The sequence below is a fragment of the Simochromis diagramma genome, unplaced genomic scaffold (genome assembly GCF_900408965.1).
Source record: "Simochromis diagramma unplaced genomic scaffold, fSimDia1.1 OVJJ01000293.1, whole genome shotgun sequence".
NCBI lineage: Eukaryota > Metazoa > Chordata > Actinopteri > Cichliformes > Cichlidae > Simochromis > Simochromis diagramma.
The window spans coordinates 26316058-26337120 of NW_024386801.1; the positions used below are offsets into that span (position 1 = coordinate 26316058).

General features: G+C 39.5%; 3 protein-coding genes across 3 annotated transcripts in view; 1 reads left to right on the forward strand and 2 right to left on the reverse strand.

Annotated features, from left to right (window-relative positions):
- Positions 1 to 21063, reverse strand: part of LOC120730432 (deleted in malignant brain tumors 1 protein-like) — a 390545-nt gene that overhangs the window by 112406 nt on the left and 257076 nt on the right. Inside the window, exons 17-18 of the mRNA XM_040026837.1 lie at positions 7774 to 8055; positions 7121 to 7426 (exon numbers count right to left, since the gene is read on the reverse strand). Coding sequence (XP_039882771.1) covers positions 7121 to 7426; positions 7774 to 8055 — 588 coding nt within the window. The remainder of the gene's footprint in view (positions 1 to 7120; positions 7427 to 7773; positions 8056 to 21063) is intronic.
- LOC120730441 lies at positions 2210 to 6289 on the reverse strand. Its single transcript, XM_040026854.1, has 3 exons — positions 5430 to 6289; positions 4905 to 5219; positions 2210 to 3164 (listed from the first exon to the last, which is right to left on the reverse strand). The coding sequence occupies exons 1-3, from the start codon at positions 5668 to 5670 to the stop codon at positions 2995 to 2997; spliced, it is 726 nt and encodes a 241-aa protein (XP_039882788.1). The 5' UTR covers positions 5671 to 6289; the 3' UTR covers positions 2210 to 2994.
- Positions 12547 to 13660, forward strand: LOC120730442. Its single transcript, XM_040026855.1, has 2 exons — positions 12547 to 12969; positions 13219 to 13660. The coding sequence occupies exons 1-2, from the start codon at positions 12681 to 12683 to the stop codon at positions 13572 to 13574; spliced, it is 645 nt and encodes a 214-aa protein (XP_039882789.1). The 5' UTR covers positions 12547 to 12680; the 3' UTR covers positions 13575 to 13660.

Sequence of the window (21063 nt, forward strand, 5' to 3'; positions counted from 1 at the left end):
GAGCTTATATTATATTTTTACATGCTGTAGTGCCATTTTTGGGAACATTTCAAGTTGCTATACATCAATACAACTGTTATAGCCCAAATTTCCATAATATGCATGCATTAAGGGCATAGTAATTACATAAATTGCAAAAAGTGCAATAAACTACAAAAAAATTTAAAATCGTTTTTGTTTTTTTTAATATATATTTCTAGTTAGAGAAATTTAAGATGCTTATCCCTCAAAACTGCAAATACAAAAAAAGTTGCACAAAATAGTTTCCTACCACAGGAAATTTATTTTAAGTGTCTTCATAGTTTTATTTTTGAAATACACCAATTTTTATATACTGCAGGAAAAACGAAAATAAATATTACAGTGCAAATTTGCAAAAGACCAGCATGTGCATCACAATAAACTATTTCCAGCAGTGCAATATTAGTCCTAAGCATCCCAGAAACGACACAGAAAGTCATAAAGTCAAAGAGAACTTTTAAAAACACCAGTATAGGCTCATGAGGCCCTGATGGTAAAAGACTACATTTTCGCGAAAATGACGTCACTTCCGGTTTCCGGCAGGTAATGGCGGACATGCGATAGTTCGTGGTGATGTCTATTCCAACCTAAGAAGTGTTACGAACAACTGATCGGCTCGGCAAAGCGTGTTTCTGGAATATTATGTTTTTGTTGCTGCAAGTGCTTTTTATGCAGTTTTTGCAAAGCTATATGTGGAAGGAAACCGTGACCTAGGACAAGCTGATGGCATAAGATGTAAGTACAGCTCCTCCGGTTTCATATGCAAAAAAATTAATTGCACTAGCTTACGTGGTTGCAGTGCTACAGGGATTTAAAAGTAGTTGCGCAAAACGGAGCATGCCGCTCTGACCGGTTTTAAAGGGTTAAACATTTAATTAGCGTTCTGCCTGCACAGAATGGATAGTCAAACAAATTAAATAATCATAAATACGTATCCCTAGCCCCATTTTATATTTATTACTTTATTTTTGTATTCTCATTATTTTATAATTATAGCACTATAATATATAATAAAGGAAGGATTCTGGATCAGCACCATGATGCAAACTTGTGGCCATAGTATATACAGTATCGATTTTTTAAATTTATTACTAATGATATAACATTGGTGAGAGTTTTTAAGTGTGGATAATTAAATAATACATTAATGCAATAGCAAATTTCACCTTGCTCTCAGATGGACAGCAAGTGGAGAGCAGAGATGGACAGTAACGCGTTACTTGTACTGTAATCTGATTACTTTTTTCAAGTAACGAGTAAAGTAAGGGATTACTATTTCAAAATCGGTAATTAGATTACCGTTACTTTCCCGTAGGAACGCTGTTACTGTAATCTGATTACTTTTTTCAAGTAACGAGTAAAGTAAGGGATTACTATTTCAAAATCGGTAATTAGATTACCGTTACTTTCCCGTAGGAACGCTGCTTACTAAAACCGTGATTTTTTTATACGAGAATGACATGACAACAGCTGTGTGCAGATCAACAATGGATCATATATCAAGTGTGGGAGAGAGTATGAGCGTGCAGCGTTTAAAGCGTGGAAGTACTGACCTTATTTTGAGTTTGATTCCATAAAAAGTGACAAAAATATTAGTGTCCGTTGTGCGTGGGAAGAAAACTTCTTTTTACAGCGAAAAAAACCCCTAAACAAGCACCGAGTGCGCAACGACGTAATGGGAAATTCACAGAGAAACTCGCGGATTCTTCAACTGACCGCGGCACACCTGCACCAGGGTAAACCTCCGCCTACGCCACTCCTGCTTTACAGGTGAAAATAGAGCAACAGGACCGCTGAGTCTTTGACTTTATTTTCTGCTGTGTTTTACTTGCATCTATTTGAAAGAGTGAGTGTAAACACAAAAAATATTTTATTTTACGTGCTGGAATGTGCAGAAAATAGGTTTAAATGTTAAACTAATTTCTTCAAGTCAGAGAATGTTGCATATAATTACATTTTTGCTTGATGCATAAAGTTAAAAGATTAAAACTGATAAAACAAGTTAAAAAAAGGGACTTTTCCATTTGATTACATTTTGTATGATGGATTATGCAGAAAAAGTAGAATTGGGCTGAAAGATCTATCGCTTTATCACCTATTCAGGTTGTAAATCGTGTTTTTAAAAAGTAACTAAGTAACTAAGTAATTAATTACTTTTGAAAATAAGTAATCAGTAAAGTAACGGGATTACTTTTTTGGGGAAGTAATCAGTAATTAGTTACTGATTACTTTTTTCAAGTAACTTGACCAACACTGGTGGAGAGTGATAAATGAGATGAGGAGATGGAAGGAGGAAGAGAGGCATAGAATGAGTCACAGACAGAGCCTAGTTTATTTCCCACAGTTGTTTCAATCACTTGCTTTATGATTCCAAGCGCTGTCACCAATCTTTGCATTTTATTATCATCTAATAACATTTGTTTAATCAGCTACCATTTCTCCTATGGACTTTTTGATGTCTACAGTTTCAGATCAACACAAACCTGCCCTCCAGCACAATCAGCAGCAGGAGCAGCAGTAACCCCTCAACAGCATCATTGTAATATATAGGTAAAATATAAGCTATGTTTGCTTTGCGTAGTCCCCACCTGATGACAGTGATATAGTATGATGCAATTCCATATTAGATTCTTGATGAATGTGGGTTGTTGTTATTCAGCCTGGTTCTATGTGCCCCCTTTTTTAACTTTGAGCACCTGCCCTTTCAAACATCTCTGCACAGCCCTGCTGAACTTGTGTTTTGACCGGACTTCGGGCTCACAGATAGGAGGATGGAGGACAAAACAGATGGTGTAGAAATGAGACCATGCTCTGTCTAAACATGCTTTCGAGCTCCTTGGAGGTCCTCCTCTGCTGGCTGAACTTGTTCCTGGCCTTCCTCCAGGGGCTCAAACACAGAGTTTACAGTCAGTCAGCTGGCTGTTCTACTGTTTGTTGACCTGGAGACACATCACAGCACAGCAATCAGGCTTTCTACGGCAATCCTATCCTATCCTCAAATGAAAAAGGAGCAGCTTCACTCTCAGCTACAAACGTGTTCAATACCTGACGATAGAGATGAAGACCAAGGATCATGAGTACAATGACCAGCAGGACTACCAGTGTGATGACAACACCTTTAACAACATCTGAGTGTGTGGGATCTAATAAAGACACATTCACAGTCAACAAGCATCATTAAAGAAATAATTCATTCAGTCAAGGCCTCTGGATGTCTGGGGCCTGGATCTCCTCCATGCCTGCTTCATGCCCTGGTGGATGGGTTTCTGGCTCCCCACACTCCATTTAACAGATCGTTAAATGGAAAAACCTTTTTAATACAAGCACACTGATCCACACAGGTGTGCACACGGGTGTTCACTGTTCACAGACACAAACAACATCTTTCTTGGCTGCTACCTCAAAGCACATTGTGCGCAGTCGGACCTGCGTGCTGCACAACAACATTCAATATTTAATATTGACTAGTGATGGGAATTCCGGCTATTTTTAGTGAACCGGCTCTTTTGGCTTCCAACCGGCCTGTTTGTACATGCTTTGGAGTTTTTACACAATTTGGAGTTTGTACGTGCTTTGTCTCTAGGGGCCAGCGTAAATATACTTTTATTTATTCACTCAACATAAAATGTAATAAATAAATTATAAAATACAAAAACCAACTATTTACATTTCAACTTTTAACTATTTAAATTTCCAGCTTTTTCCTTTTAAACAAATTTAAAGTGAAACAACACAGAACACTGCAAACCACAATACAATTAAACATCAATTAAAATATTCAAAACAAAAAGAAGATGTATATTCTCTGTCATATGGACCTGCATGAATAAACTTTCTGAATCCTTTATAGTAATCATCCACAACTATTTTCAGTTGTGGATGATTACAATGCCTTTCTAATGTGATGTTGTTGTCCCTGGCTCTCTTTCTCTCTCTTTTCCTCCCGCTCTGTTCCTGTGCTACTGCAAGTGTAACTACCGCCCCTCCCCCCTGTGAAGCGAAAAAAAGTGCGAGAGAGAGGGTGAGAGAAAGAAAAAAACAAAACAAAAAAAACCACGTCGTTCACTTCAAAGATCCGGCTCTAAGAGCTGTTTCGTGATCGACACATCACTAGCATTTACTGTTATTTACACTTAGCATGATTATTGCGATGGTGCTGTGTTTATTATGTTGCTCTCTTTTTTTGCTTGTTTTCTCTTGTTTTCTTTTTTTTTCTCTCAACAGGTGATCCAGGAGGTTTTTTTTCTTTTTAAGTGTCCTTTCTCACTTTCCCTGTTCTCCTCTGTTTTTCCTTCATCTTTCTTTCTCCCTGTCCTATTCCCCAGCCATGTCTGTCCCATCTGTAACAACTGAAAATAAAATAAAATAAATCCGTTGGGTATCTTTGTTGGCCTTCAGACATCAATTCTGATGGCTAAAGAACCAAACGAGACAGGCAAAAATAAGAAATTGGCATTTTTCATAGATTTAACTTAAGACATGTCAAAATTGCTGCACTTTGGTGGCAAGTTTCTAGCACAATAGTGATTTAAAAAAATAATGTAAAATTGAGTTCTTGCCAAGTTATCTGTTATGTGTAGACACAACACTGGTTGATCAGTCAGGTACAAGGACTGGACTGAAAATGAGTGATAAAGCAGCTAATGTCCAAAGAAAAACAGTGAAAGACCTTCAAAAAGCTGAAGACCTATGGCTCAAGACCACATGTGGTCATGTGATAAAGTACAAAAATACTTACTGCATATTTATGGTTAATATTTCTATGTATCTCAGGTTACTGCATTGTATGCATCAAAGTAGTAGTACCATAACTCATAACCTGAACCTCTCTGTTATTTAACGCTGACCTGAACACAAACCCAGCAGCCTCTGCTTCAACTTACCTGACACAGTGACAGATAGCAGGGGGCTCTCAGAGGACAAGTCGTAGACATGATAAATACAGCTGTAGTTTCCTTGGTGGGCGGGTTTTGCAGCAGGAAACAGGAAGTGGGCAGAGTGATTGACAGCTGGCTGGGTGTAGTTGTACGCCGTGTTGGATGAGGTGAAGGTGAGCTGGAAGGAGCCTCCCAGGTACTGTGGCTGGATGGAGCAGCTGATGGTGAAGTTAGAGTCCCTGGACACCTGAAGCCCCTGCTGCTGGGCCATGGAGACCCAATTCATGAAGGACACAGAGATGATTGGCTGAACCAGCAGGTCTGTAAACATACAGATGATGCAAGATGAGGTCACATCCACCTTCTGTTAAAAAAATGAAGCAGGATCTCAGCTGGGTGCACTCTCTCCAAAATCATTTACTGTAAACAGCAGAGCATATGTCTGCTCCTCTCTCAAACCATTAACCTCCAGTTAACTAAACCCTGCAAAGTCGATAAGATAAGGATATGTGGATAGATGATTCTGCTTACCTTTGCAGGTGACATTCAGGGTTAGGAAAGAGGAAGATGATTTTGCACATTCTCTCAGAGCAGATCCGGAGTGAACACAATCAGGCTCAATTTTCAACACAGAAATCTCAGAGGGCTCATTTTTCCATTGTATAGAAAATGCAGAGCCGCAGCCCAAATGTTCACAGACGACATGTGCCTCCTTCAGATCCCAGTCAAAATAATCGATTGTTCTCCACTTTCCCACTTTCACCTCCAGCATGCCTGCACAGCGACTGGCTTGGCCCACCAACTTGACAGGCTCTGAACAGAAAGCAGAGTTGTTACATAAGTCATTATTTTGACAGTGCCGAGTTTTTTTCCCTGAGAATCTGTTCAGTAGAAGTTTGAGATAAATGTTGTTAAATTCTTCCCCACACAAAAGTTTTTAAACCTTATTGATGAAACACTGCAGCACGACCTGGAAATTTAAAGAAAAGGACCAAAGTAAAACTGTATTTAACCTCTTTTATGTTTACTTATTTAACACTCTGAGAGAGCAAAGAACCGTCAGCCTGCTCTCTGAGTCCACTTTTATCCACCTCTTGTGTGAGGAGGATGTTCTTCCTCACTTCTTCTCCCTTCTTCTGCTTTTCTCCTCCTTCTCCTCCTCCAGTCTGCAACAATTGAGGTAAACTGGGAAACGCTTATTTAGACACTGTAGCCTCGTCTCCACTGGACATTTTAAGCCTATATAAATGGGTCTTTAATAGCTGCAGGTCCAAGAAACTGACTGTATCTGTTGTGAGATTATTATATTATGTTATACCCCTAATTAAAGATTGTGAAATCATTATGTAGTTTTAGTTTGCATTATTCTCCTGACTTAGAAGAAGGTGATACCAATTACATTTATTAAACTGATTTGTATTACATTAGACTGCTGATTTATTGTGAATGTATGATATTGTTTTATGATGCATTATACTGCTGAGTTATAAGAAATGTTGTTTTCAGAGAAGCATGGCCTTATTTGTCTGATTAGAAAAGAACAGAACATACTGCACAGGAAGCCAAGGTCATAACTTAGGCTCACTGAGTGAGAGAAAGAATGTGGATGTTTAGGTTTTATGACTTTGGAGGGGGGCTGAAGCTATAAGAATGTGAGAAACGCTCAGACACTTCGAGATCAGACTGACACCCTCCCGCGCTCATCTCCCCTCAGGATGGTTTATGCTCAAAAGTGTTGTATGGAATAAAGTGATTGTTGATTGAGCATTTATACACCAAGTGTTGTCCTTCCTTCAGCCCAAAGATCAAAAGAACTGAAGATTTAACACTGTCTACAGGCTTGTCTCTCTGTCTCTGTCTTTCTGCCTTTGTCTCTGTGAAGGCAGGTGAGTGAGAAATGAGGCAAACAGTTTGGGAGCTCAGGTGAGTAAAAATGACTAAGTTATTCAATTCAAACAGGTTTAAAGGAATTAGTGCTGAAGCTCTGGCATATGTGCTAAACGAACCAACTACACAGTGCTTCAGAAGCACGGTGTAGAGGCTTCATTCATCTGGCCAGAGTCATGTGATCAACAATGTCCAAAGATTCATTCGTCACTTGTACGGTACTTGATCCACTGGATTACAAAGAATTAAATGATTGGTAGGATCATTGTTTTACTTTATTCAGTAAAAGAATAAAGTGAGTTTGAACCACATCAAAGCTGCAGCTCCTCTTCTACCTGAGCAGGTGAGTCCAACAGCTTTGCCAGGTGAGCAGCTGTTTCTAGCTGAGCTTGAGCTTCTACAGTGCAGGAGAGCAGACTCATGGCCTCCACACTGGAACTCTTTGCTCCACACTGGAGCCTCCACTTCTCCATAGAGCGCCCCCTGGAGGACCGAAGGAGGCCCACAGCCGAGCTCCCTACAGACCACCTCTGCATCCTGCTGGTCAAAGTCAGCTTCACACACTGAGGACCAGCTCTGGTTAGACTTCACCTCCAGTCTGCCTGAACACAGACTGGAACCATTCAGCAGCCTGACAGAGTCTGGAGACATCAGAGAAGATCAAACAGAGAGATCAGAGACAGCAGAGACATGTTTCAGCTGTCAGTGATTTGTTTTTGTGGTGCGTCAATATCAGCAAATATTTGCTAAATTTTCTACTTTGTATGAAAAATAAAATGATACTATTTTAGAGAATACTCCAAAGATTCAAAAGGGTTACTTTAAGAAGTGCCTTGACTACAGGTGGCTGTGTGGGTGTCAGGATACTGATGAGCCACAGATGGACTGATAGAAGAAGTCTTTTCAGGCTTTTCTGCTGCTGCAGATGATGTGCTACTATTCTACCTGGTCTTTGTGTCTGGTGCATCAGTGTCACTGATGGGCTGACCTGAGCAGGTGAGCTCCACGGCAGAGGAGAAGCCTTCTGTTGTTACACAGTTCCTCAGAGCAGATCCTGACTGAACACAGGTAGAATTGACCCCCCACACTGAGCTTTGTGGGGACTGTTCTATAGAAACAGCGGAGCCACAGTCCAGATGTTTACAGACTACAGCTGCTTCCTTCAGGGTACAGTCAATGAATTGCAATGGTTTCCACTCTCCCAGATGTTTCACCTGCAGTGTACCTCCACAGTGATTGGCTCCTCCCACCAACCTGACATCATCAGACTCTGAACAGAAAGCAGAGCGTCATCAGTAAAGAAGCAATTTTACTTCTGAAACGATGAGAGACAAATGCGAGTCACGATTTTCCCTCAGTGATTGTTCATTTCACTTTAATTTTTCTGTGTACCTGTTGAATCTTGTTTTCCATAAGCCTGAATTCCTGAGGAGAAAATCAGAGAACCATCAGCATAAAGCAGGATTCTGTGGAGCTCAGCTGTGGACATAACTCTTAGTGTTAGGGTCATTTTGATAATAGTTGTCATTCTTGCACTTAAATTTGTAGCCTTGTTTCAAACTGTATGATTAAAGACATTCTTCTGTTTCTATTGTCCTCCCCTACATGTAGAATGGTGGGGGAAGCTACAGTGTTTAACTGCAGGCACATTCTATGTAAACGTTCTGTTTTCTTATTTAGTAAACTTGCTGCCCTTTATGGCCTCACCTATGCTTGTGTATGGTGTACCATTAAAGGGGTTAAGCCATATACAGGGTGAGGGGAGATGACCCTTTGTGATCAACAGGAAGTCACTTATTTGGGTTTTAACCTGCAAACACGCACGCACACGCACACGCACACGCACGCACACACAGGGGTTGACAATGGGTGGTGCTTGTGTATTCACAGAATAAAAGGCTGCAGGGAAGGGTCGGTCATTTGAGGTCGGGTGAAGAGCTGCAGCCTGATCCGACCAGGCTTCCCTTGCAAGTTAAAACGGATCGCTGTTTGTCTTGCTTTGTTCACGGGTGATAAGTCTCTGAACCAGCAGGGCCTGCAAGCGCAGACCCAAAACTCAGGTTTTGTCTGATTAGTATCTTCTGTCAGTATCTTATATAATATCTAAATAACCAGAGTGCAGAGTACAGAAGTCAAAGACTGATTTAAAAGCATGAACAACGTGATCAAATAAAATTTAGTTCAATTCAGTTTTATTTATATAGCTAAATACCAATAAAAGTCACCTCAAGGTGCTGTATTGCTTTTGTTTTTCACAGATGCAGTCTTGTAAACTTTTTTTAAACACATGTTGATCTTGAATCAAATCCCTGAAGAGCATGAACAGTTTCCAACTGGAAATGACACCATTATTATTTACTACTGGTTATTATTACTTGTAGTTTGGTGCTATACAAATAAAATTGAATCAAACTTAACTGAATTATTAAACATAGTATGTGAAGAAGACTCCTCATTTACATTTAAAAAATGGAGCATAGATAGTTATGATTCAAACGAGAGCAGCACAATATTGGAGATGAAGTCAAAATTAAAAGAATTCTAAATGCAAAATTTGATCTATCATGTAATACCATCGGTAAAACATCTAAATGACAAAAGCATATATTATTTTCAGCATGACAATGATCGGAAACACTGCAGTAAAAGCATACCTTGACAGACAAACAGTGGAACACTATCAGTCATAGATTGGACTCCCCTGAGTCTGAATAATCCTGACAGAGAGCAAAACAAAAGGCAGAAACACCCAAAGAAGAGCCTTGAATGTCCTTCAAGAAGCCTGGAGAACTATTCCTGAAGATCCTCACAGAGATGACAGAGAGTTGCTCAGAGAGCTCAGATTGAGCTGAAGCATGAAGCTGCTCACATCAAACATTCACTTTCAAACTTGTTTTCATTTGTACAATAAAAACAAATCAAAGCAGTCCTACCTGAGCTCCACAGCAGCAGCACAAACAGCTGATCCATGTCCGGATAAACGTGTTTCTGTCTGTGCTCTGCTGTGATCATCAGTAGTAATATACCTGTACTGTTTCTACTTTAGTTATAAGAAATACTTTATGGTTATTGGATAAAAATTGGTGATACATTGCACCGATAAACACAGATGGCTAAAAGAAATGTTTGATGGTAAAAAGGAAACAAGTGTTGTGCTGATAACTTTGAGGTTCTAAGTCACCAACGTTTAAATTAAAAAAAAAAAAATGCCAAGAGGAAACTAGCAGCCCTGAGTCTGTATGCAAAACATAGAAACTCTGTAGCAGTGCTACTTGTTCCTACATAGTTGCACTTGTTATCGTACTTTACTGCTCCAATGAAACAACAAGATCTCATTTTAAAGTACATTCTTTGACTGTCCTGTGATCTCATTTGCCATATTCTCTTAATATCTCAGAGCTATTTCCAGGGGCAAGAATGTTGATGTTAGATTCTGTTTTAAATCAGGTTGTGATCTTATAGTCACTCTCACAGCACAGATTTTAGAGTAATGTGCAACAATTGTAATGTCAGTTAGAATTCCAAACAGCCCCTTTCTCCAGTGAGGGTTATGGTGAATTTTAAGTTCTTCTTTTGTGTGATTGCACATAGCCCATCACAGGACCTCGAGAATTCACTTTTTCTATACATCACCAAATTACAACAGTCACCTGGTAGTGAGACTGCTAGTCACACAAACGGTGGACAGAAACTAGTTTTTGAAGTTTGAAAAATAAAATAACTCAATTAACATTTATGGTTTATTTATTATTATTGCACCTTTTTATTGCTCTTACATCTATGAAAAAGTGTGTATGGACTGTATGGGGGACCATACTTTAACTGTTAAGCTCACATTTTGAACATGATATCTGTGTGCATTCCTTACATTATGTCAGTATGGTAACAAGTTTATGACTTATCTGTTTTTTCTTTTGTCAAAGACAGAAAACTTTGTGTGAAGTTACAGGACAGCATCTCCAAATGTAAATGCATCATATGTATTGTATTGCAAAACTCAGTAACTTTTTTGAAGAAGTAACTATATAATTAATTGCCCAGCATTGCTCATTATATACTGTATTTTGCAGACAGAGAGTTACAGGACTCTCTGTCAGACCACAGACTCATAATACAAGTCAGAGCTTTATAAAAAAAAAAAAAAAAAAGAAAAGGAAAAAAGATGAAAAAAAGAAAGTTGTGTTTTCAAAATTGGAGTTCAAGTTATTTTTACTTCCAACAGTGTTAACATACTACACAGGTCATGAACAAGATGTTTTTAAATTTTCATTGTAAGTGGGCTAAAGCAGTTAATTAAAAGTAGTCTAACATACATGTAAATGCTGTAATTTGATTATTGTAATAAACCATGTGACTTGGATGGATTCGACGCTGGCGTGACCACAGTGCACACGTCTGCTGTTGCTCACAGTGGTCCAAGGGATCGCTCAGGAGGTTTGTGTGTTCGCTCAGACACATGAAAAATTAGAGGGAACATTGAGTATGAGTCTGTGGTCTGGGAGAGAGTCCTGTAACTCTGTCTGCAAAATACAGTATATAATGACCAATGTTGGGCAATTAATTATATAGTTGTGTGGCGGGGCGTGGCCTGCGGTGCCGTGCAGAGGAGGCGGACGCACCTGCACGGCATCCGTAATCACAGCCGCCGAATTAAATATTGTACTGGGTCCTGTGGTTGCGTTGTTGGTGTTATGTTGAGCAGGCAGCGGGAGAGCTGCAGCTCTGTGAGTATTGTGGACAGCAACCGTCAAAGCTTTAATAAAAAGCATCAAAATGCGACTGGGTCTGCCGTGTATGCTTACAAGTTGCTTCTTCAAAAAAGTAAACATCAAAGAGGTCAAGAGAGAGAGATCTGAAAACTGCTGTTCACAAACGCTGTCCATCTAATCTGACTGAGCTGGAGCTGTTTTGCAAAGAAGAATGGGCAAGAATTTCAGTCTCTAGATGTGCAAAGCTGGTCGAGACATACCCTAAAACAGCGGTCTCCAACCTTTTTTGAGCCATGGACCGGTTTATGCCCGACAATATTTTCACGGACCGGCCTTTAAGGTGTCGCGGATAAATACAACAAAATAAAACTAGTACCGGTACCGAAAAAATAAGATTTATTCATAACACACGTGAAAAGACCCAGGAAAACCGTGTTAACAATCAAAACGATAACAAAATAACGCTGAAAACCGATAAAAACCCTGAAAACCACACATTTCACACCTGAGCCTCAACTCTCGCGGCCCGGTACCAAACGACTCACGGACCAGTACCGGTCCGAGGCCCGGGGGTTGGGGACCGCTGCCCTAAAAGACTGGCAGCTGTAACTGCAGCAAAAGGTGGTTCTACAAAGTATTGACTCAGGGGGCTGAATAATTACGCACACCCCACTTTGCAGTTATTTATTTGTAAAAAATATTTGGAATCATGTATGATTTTCGTTCCACTTCTCACGTGTACACCACTTTATGTTGGTCTTTCACGTGGAATTCCAATAAAATTGATTCATGTTTGTGGCTGTAATGTGACAAAATGTGGAAAAGTTCAAGGGGAATACTTTTGCAAGCCACTGTATATCTCTTCTCTATCTGACCACTTAAAGCGCTTACTATTAGTGAAGCTAAACAAAATATTTTAAGTTAAAATTAAACTAAACTCTCAACTAAAACATGCAGTGCTGCTGCCTTCCGGCAGGTCAGTTCTAGTAGTTAATTAACTTTAGTCTTTAACTTAAGTAGTAGATCTGAATAGAAATCTTAAAATAAGGTCACGTGACGCGCTTGGCTAAGATGGCTGCCTGAGAGCACACTGCGCCCAAAACCCCGTATATACTTCTGCTTAAATCGCAATCCAGAGATTTAAAATTGCACCATAATACATTGATAAGGTTTGCCTAGTGCTAATATGCCAAATGTTACTAGGAACTCCGTTAAATCCAGCGCTGGAGCTGGGGCGAGCAAAACGTCTGAACCAGTTAGTGCTAGCTGTGCTAGCCAGAAGGCTTCACCTCCATACGAAGACACGGAAGAGTCGGAGCCAGCGTGGGGTATCCCCGGGGAGCTGGCGAAGGAATTGGCCCGACTTTCAGCCCTCATAGTGGAAAAATCCGACGTCCATGATAAGAAACTGGAAGAAATACGAATCAGCACAAGCGCCACAGAGAGTAAGCTGGCAGACATAGTCAACAGGATCGGTCAGGTGGAAAATCTGCTTTGTTTCTTAGAAGACGAACATGAGAGACAAAAAGCTAACCCCGTGGCTACGGTGGACGAAGTTGCAGTACTTCAGCAGAAGTTAGATGACATGGAAAATAGGGAACGGAGGAATAATCTGCGTTTTGTGGGGTTCCCTGAAGGCTGCGAGGAGATGGACGCCTGGAAGTTTCTGGAGGGAATCTTACCGAAGATTTTGAACCTGGTCCTTTCGCGGGGCCTGGAAATAGAAAGAGCACACCGAATTGGGGCTCCACCAAAGAGGTATGAAGGCGATCAACCTCCGCGAGCTAGACCACTCATAGCCAGATTCCTGAGATTCCAAGATCGTAATCGGGTCGCCGAGGCTGCCCGTTGCCTGGGGGATATCGTATGGGAAGGTCACCGTATAATGATCTTCCCGGACTACTCAAGGTTGCTGAGTGAGAAGCGGAATAAGTTCAATGAGTGCAAGAAGCTTCTGCACAACAAACGTATTGGTTTCTCCTTAATCTATCCAGCAGTGCTTGTTGTGAAAGCTCCTCAGGGATCCCGTCGCTTCGAGGACCATAAAAAAGCAATGACTTTCATTCGCTCCATGGTGTAAAACCGGTTTCTTTGCTTGTTCGTTTTTGTCCTTTTTTTGTTGCTTTGTTTTTTCTTTTACCTGTCGTTTCTGTTTATTTTCTGGGTAGTAATATTCTCCTGTTTTTTTTTTTTTGTTTGTTTGTTTTTTCCCTGGATCCCGAAGTACTGGAACAGCTCTTGGCTCCTGGTTTTATTAATTGAGTTTTGATTATGTTTAGAGAGAGATACAAATGATGATTATTACGTGCTCGTTTTCGTATTAAGGACTATTCTGGAGGTTTACTCGGACCTCTTCTCTAAACTGAAATGGACACAAGGTGGAGCGGTGAGTTCATACCCTTAGGGGATTTATTGTACTTTGTCCACTCTTAGTGTTCTGTTTGTTAAATTGTATTATAAGCATTAAACTAGAAAAAAGTTTGGTTTGGAATGTATTTTTTATAGATAAGACTGTAGATCCAGTATATTCGATTGAGGTTTTTTTTTTTCTCTCTCTCCTCCTTAGATTAAATTATGGGTTCAGCCTGGACTATCGGGGTATGGGAGGGCGGGGCTCAAGGCAGTGGTAGTTAAGTGTATGATTACAGACTTTGGTAAGGGGGGAATCATTGTCTGGGGATCCCCGGCATGGTTGAGGTATTGTTTTAATAGTTTTGTTTTATGTGGGTTTTTTTTTTCTTTTATTAATTTTTGATGCCAAATTTGCTAGTCATTACTACAGGTTTCTGAACATCCCGCTTTATATGTACCTTAAAATTATCTATAAGTAGAAATAATCTGAGTATCATGAGCTGGAACGTCAAGGGCCTCAATAATTCTATTAAGAAAAACAAAATATTGTCCTTTATAAAATCTAAGAAGTGTGACATTGCATTTGTTCAAGAGACCCACCTGTTGCCTCAAGATTCTCAGAAGCTATGCATGGGTTGGGTGGGATATGTAAGGGCAGCCAGTGGTACTAGTAAAAGCAGAGGAGTGGCCACTTTGATTGGTAAACGTTTACAGTTTAAATGTATCCAAACGAGTAAGGATGATGCTGGGAGAATGATGTTAATGTTGTGTGAAGTTCAAGGGAAGGCGGTCATCTTAGCTAATGTATATGCTCCTAACGTAGATGATCCATCCTTTTTTGGACAATTAGAGAAAAAAATATCTGACATGGGGTATTACCCTATTATTATGGGGGGGGGGGGATTTTAATGAGGTTATGGACCCGGTACTGGATCGGAGTTCCAGATCAGTCTATGCTTCTAGGGCTCATAGGGCCCTAAAAGGGCTGACTGAGGCGTGTGGCCTCATAGATGTGTGGAGGTTACAAAACCCCTCTGGAAGGGACTATACTTTTTTCTCCCCCCCTCACCACTCCTTCTCAAGGATAGATTTTTTTTTTGGTATCCCAATCACTAATGCCTGCTGTTGTATCGAGTAATATTGGTACCATAATCCTCTCAGATCATAGCCCTGTTTATCTCCTCATGCTACTATCTAATGATACAGCTAGGACGCCTAGATGGAGACTTAATTCGACCCTTCTATTAGATGCAACATTCAGAGAATCTCTTCGATTACAAATCAATCTGTATATAGAGATGAATGTCCCTACTGCCCCTTCAGCAGGAGTAGCATGGGAAGCACTAAAAGCTTTCCTGAGAGGCTATATAATACAGTATGCCTCATTTAAAAAGAGGGAAAATATTACTAAACTTCAAAATCTAGAACGTCAAATTAAACTTGCTGATTTAAAATTTAAAAATGATTGTTCTTCATTGAATTTGAATGAATTGACCAAGTTAAAATATGAATTTAATGCAATACTGTCACAAAAAGCTGAATTTTCTCTATTTCGTGCTAGACAAAAACACTTCGAGGAAGGGGATAAGGCCGGAAGGCTCTTAGCGAGATATATTAAACAGAGAGAGACTATGGCTATGATCTCAGCTGTTAAAGATAATAATGGACGTCTTTTCTTTAAACTAGAGATGGCACGATACCACTTTTTAATGTCCGATACGATATCATAAATTTGGATATCTGCCGATACCGATATGAATCCGATATAGTGTTTTTTAATCAACAAAACTGTTTTTTAAATATCTTGCTGCATTTTGTATAAGTTCATACTCAAGTTTAAAACAACAACTACACTAAAGCTATTCTGTTATACCTGTATGCAAAAAAAAATAAAATAAATTTCATAGTTCAGCAATACTGATCAATCTAATAAACTTAAACCTACACCATCCTCCCTATTCTGGTATTTTGAAGAGTACTTAGCATAAATATTAAGCAACCTAACTAATAGGGTTCCAACTCCCAGCAACAACAAAAATAAATAAATAAAAAATAGGGAACCACCCCTCACGCTCCACCTCATGATGCTTAATCGACGTAATCAACCTTAATTTGATGCAGTGTGAAAAAAATGCACAGAAATCAATTATTTTTCAAGAAATATTAAATAGATTCAACATCTTTCTTCAACAAAATTGCAGACTGCACAGATGGTACCTTCCCAAAGGAAAAAGTACTATAGCTTACTAGGGTATATTAGACTTAATAGTTACTATATACAGTAATGGACTTCTATTCATTTTACATCAGATTAAAACTTTGGGTGTAAGATTCGGATAATTATTTATTAAAAGCTAGACATTTTAAATGAGAATAAGAAAGAAAAGTATGTCTTTGTGCCCCCTTTTCCCTGTTCATGCCCTATCGGCCCCCCTGGCTAAACTTTGCTAGATCCGCCCCTGCACAGTTACCAGCCGTCAGCTAGAAAAAGATCCTGGTGTAGAAAGTAATATTAAATAAATTCTAACAACAGCTTATCAAGCTTAAACGTGCTGCTGTTGTTCAGCCGCTGGTTTCCTCTTTCTGGTGCAAAGTGGGCCAAAAGCAAACAAGAGAGACGGACTTGAGACAGAAAAGCCGATCAGCTGATCGTTAAGCAGTTTCATGATTGAAGTAGCAGCAAGAAGAGGCAGTCGCTCCATATATCGTTTGTTAAGCTTAACGCAGGAATGCTTTACAAACATTCAGAGATGGACTTACACACTTGCTTTACTTCTCTCGGGATAACTTTGTCGGAGATGAAATGCCGGGTTGCTAGCGAAGCTCCAAATGCTATCCAGACCACCGACAGGTCCTGCATGCCACAGCCGCTCTATCACGTGATGCATACTGCTCCGACGTGCTAACGTTCTGAGGTGAGTTACGGCGTGTTGCAAGTTTTGTGAGGTGCTTTCGTGATATTTAATGGATCGGATTACATTTTTTATTTTTCTCCGATATCCGATCCAGTAATTTAGGTCAGTATCGGACCGATACGTAATATCGGATCGGTCCATCTCTACTTTAAACCTAAAGAAATTAATACAATATTTAGTAACTTTTATAAAGATCTTTATAGCTCGGAATCAAGCATTTCAGAGAGTGATATAAAGAAATTTTTGTTATCTTTAAATCTTCCTAGGGTGACAGTGGATCAACTGAAATATTTGGACGCTCCCATTACCGTTGAAGAGATAGTGGGAGTTATTAAACACCTGCCCTCTGATAAAGCACCAGGATTGCTATACGGCTGAATTTTATAAATCCCTTCCAGAAGATCTAGCGCCACTGCTTTTAAACACTTATAAGGAATCTTTTCAAGAGGGTAGGCTCCCACCTTCACTATCTGAAGCCATCATTACACTTATCCTAAAGAAGGATAAGGACCCCACTGACTGTAAAAGCTACAGACCGATAAGTCTGACCTCCTATGATAGTAAGATTATCTAAAATTCTGGCTAATCGATTAAACCGGGTAATAACCTCTCTTGTACATGTAGATCAAGTTGGTTTCATAAGCTCACGCTCTTCAGCTGATAATATTAGGAGGTTAATTGATATTATGTGGGCGGTTCAGGACAGCCATTCTCCCATAGCTGCGATTTCGCTGGATGCCGAAAAGGCATTCGACAGAGTCGAGTGGAGATATTTATTCGCTACTTTAGAGTGTTTCGGTTTTACCAAAAGCTTTATTAATTGGATTCAGCTTATATATGTACACCCCAAGGCATCAGTACTCACAAATGGAATAATAGGGCCTTCTTTTGAACTAGGTAGAGGAACCAGGCAGGGGGATCCCCTCTCTCCACTTCTTTTTGCTCTGGCCCTTGAGCCGCTGGCAGTGGCTATTCGTAGGGAGCTCAATTTTCCAGGTGTCAGTATAGGGAGAGACTGTCATAAACTGATGTTGTACGCCGATGACATTTTGCTTTTTATATCAGACCCAGAAAAGTCTTTAAACTCCTTGCAGGCAATAATAAATACGTTTTCAGCTATTTCTGGTTATAAGGTGAATTGGACCAAATCAGAGGCCCTTCCGTTAACTAGTTATTGTCCTAGGTCACTTTTTCAAACCGGTATGTTTTCCTGGCCTCAGAAGGGCATTAAGTATTTAGGCATCACCTTCCCGCCTTATTTGTCAGACCTGATAAAGATAAATTTTGAACCTTTACTCAGCGATATGAAAATTAATATTGATCGTTGGTCTCAGATGTATCTCTCAATGTGGGGAAAGGTAAACGTAATCAAAATGGTATGTACACCTAAGTTCAATTATTTGTTGCAGGCTCTACCAATTCATGTTCCTTTGAAATACACCAAACAGTTTGACCAGCTCTGTAAGTCATTTATATGGAATAATAAAAAGCCTAGATTGAATCTGAGAAAACTGCAGAAACCAGTGGACAAAGGTGGGTTAGGGATGCCTAATCTACTTTTATATCATTATGCTTTTTCTCTTCTGCATTTGGCACATTGGTTCTTACCCCCTGAGAAAGCGCCTCCTTGGTTTTCCATTGAAAGTACTGCTTGCTCGCCATTTACACCATTATATAGCTTATCAACTAATTTGTCCCCCCATATCCAATCACATCCGGTACTTTCTCATTTGAAAGAAGTATGGAAAAGAATGTCCAAATTATTCAAATTTGATCCATATCTTAACCAGTCTGCTGGTATTTGGTATAACCCCAAACTTTCTATTGCTAAACTACCCTTCTTTTGGAAGCTCTGGTTTCAGAGAGGTATAACAGTGTTGGGGGATCTTTACGAAAATAGTATATTTAAATCATATGGAAAACGTGCAGAAGAATTTGATTTACCTAGACAGGAATTTTGGAAATATCTGCAACTAAGACATTTGATGGCCAATACATGTGGTTCATTCGCAAAGTTCCTTTTAAGCTGCGATTTTCTGGAGGGAATAAAAAAAAACCTTTGGGCGTGGACAAGAGGCATCAGCTTATTACAAAATGCTTTTATTAGCTTCTGATCCTAACACACTGTCCCTCAAAAGAACATGGGAAATGGACTTAAATCTCAACTTTACAGTGGAGGAATGGAATGGCATCCTCAGGAATCTGAATAAAATGTCACGCGAATTGAGTTCAAGATTGGTTCAATTTAAGATTTTAAATAGAGTATACTGGACACCCTCACGGTTGCATAGGGTGGGTCTAGCGACTGATGATGCATGCTGGAAATGGCAGCAAGGAAGTGGCACACTTTTACATTTGCTTTGGGGGTGCTCCAAAGTCCAAGATTATTGGATTCATATTCACACTGTAGTAGAGAAGGTTGTAGGTCAAGGGGTCCCATTTATGAACAGTCTTTATGTATTAGGAGACCCTTCAGCTTTGAGTCACTTATCCACTTCTCTAGCTCATTGGGTACAAACGGCTATTATGCTGGGGAGGAAGCTGCTGGTGAAAGAGTGGAAGGCCTCATCGACTCCTACCTTCTCTCAGTGGTATACCTCTTTGGGACAAGTGGCAGCTTACGAAAGATTATCATATAGACTGCTAAATAGACTGGACGACTATAATGATAAGTGGGCTAACTACTTTTTACATACAGGTCAGTGACGTATCCGGCTAAAGTAGTTAAGGTCGGACTAAATAAGATAGCTGTAATCTGGTCTATGTGAAATGTTGGCATCATTTTTTTTTCTCTTTTTTTTGGGGATGGAAATATGCATTGATTCTCAATTTGCTCTGTTGTTGTTACTGGGAATGTCCATTCTGCTATTTTTTGGGTGTTTTTTTTTTTTTTTTGGGGGGGGGGGGGTTGTTTTTTGTTTTGTTTTTTGTATATTAAAATCTAATAAAGTTTGAGTCATAAAAAAGAAATCTTAAAATAAAAAAAACCAAACTTAAGTTAACGCCATGATGGAATTTCTTAATTTGACTCATATTCTTATATACATATTAGCATTCAGTTGAGTAGACTCAAAAATGCTTTGCAGCTGGTTGCTTTATTTTAAGTTTACTCAGCTTTTCTTTTTTTACAGTGTATATCAATCAGTCTTTTTTCCAATTCCCTTAATTTCCTAACTGTAAAAAGCCTCCACTTGATGGGGTCATGTTTCACTCTTCAGGCTCTAAACCTCACTCCTCACACAAACTCAGCACTTTCTCTATAAAGCTGTTATTTTGAAACATTTTCAGGCACAGATTCTTCATATTTTGACAGCAGATGTTTCCTCTTATTTATTTTTACTCCATTCAAAGTCAGAATGTGCAGTCATTACAGTGGATAACACAGCACATCAGTTTGTGCTCCTCTCTGATTGTCAGAGTCTAAAATCAGCTAGAGGGTTTTTAAAAAAAAAAAACAACCAAAAAACCAAACTGAAAGTGTGTGTGTGTGTGTGTGTGTGTGTGTGTGTGTGTGTGTGTGTGTGTGTGTGTGTGTGTGTGTCCTACCTGAGCTCCACAGCAGCAGCAGCACTAACAGGTGATCCATGTCCAGCTACACGTCTCTCTGTTCTGACCATCATGCGCTGTCCTCAGTATATTTCTGCTAACAGGAAGGGGCGGGATGGTGGGGTGGGGCAGGGATAGTTGATTGGTTGGTTGTCGAGCCCTGCTCCAGGTCTGTAACTCTGCTTGAAGTCAGTGCTGAATCACAATTTTAGAAACAGGAGAAAAGATATGATTTATTATTTAAACAGCCGTAACATTAAACAAAACCTTTAGCAAAATAACTACATAATTACTGTTCCACCATGTACACCTGTCACTGCTTTACATGGAGTCAATTTGGATAGAAAAAAAATACACAAGAGAAGATAATTAAACAGAAAATAGAAAAAATGTGAAATTAATACTAATAAATAAGATCACAATGTTTAAGTAATTAGTAAAAAGGAACCAAATTACATCCAGGTTTTGTGGTATTAAGCAGGCATGATTATCTGTGCTTATGACAGCAGAACTGAAACAAAAACTGTAAAAACCTGCTAAAGGAAGGAGTTTTGCTTCATATAAACAGCACAGATAAAATATTAAATGACTTTTCAAAAATATTGAAGCTCATAGAGAAGGTTAGTCAGTATTCACTGGTTCCTCATCCTTCTCTCTTGACCTCTAATCGCTGATGGAAGTAAAAGGCGCTGCCTGAATTTATCCTGCTTCATCCTGCAGATTTTGCTTCCTCTGAAAATTTATGATGCTGTAAAA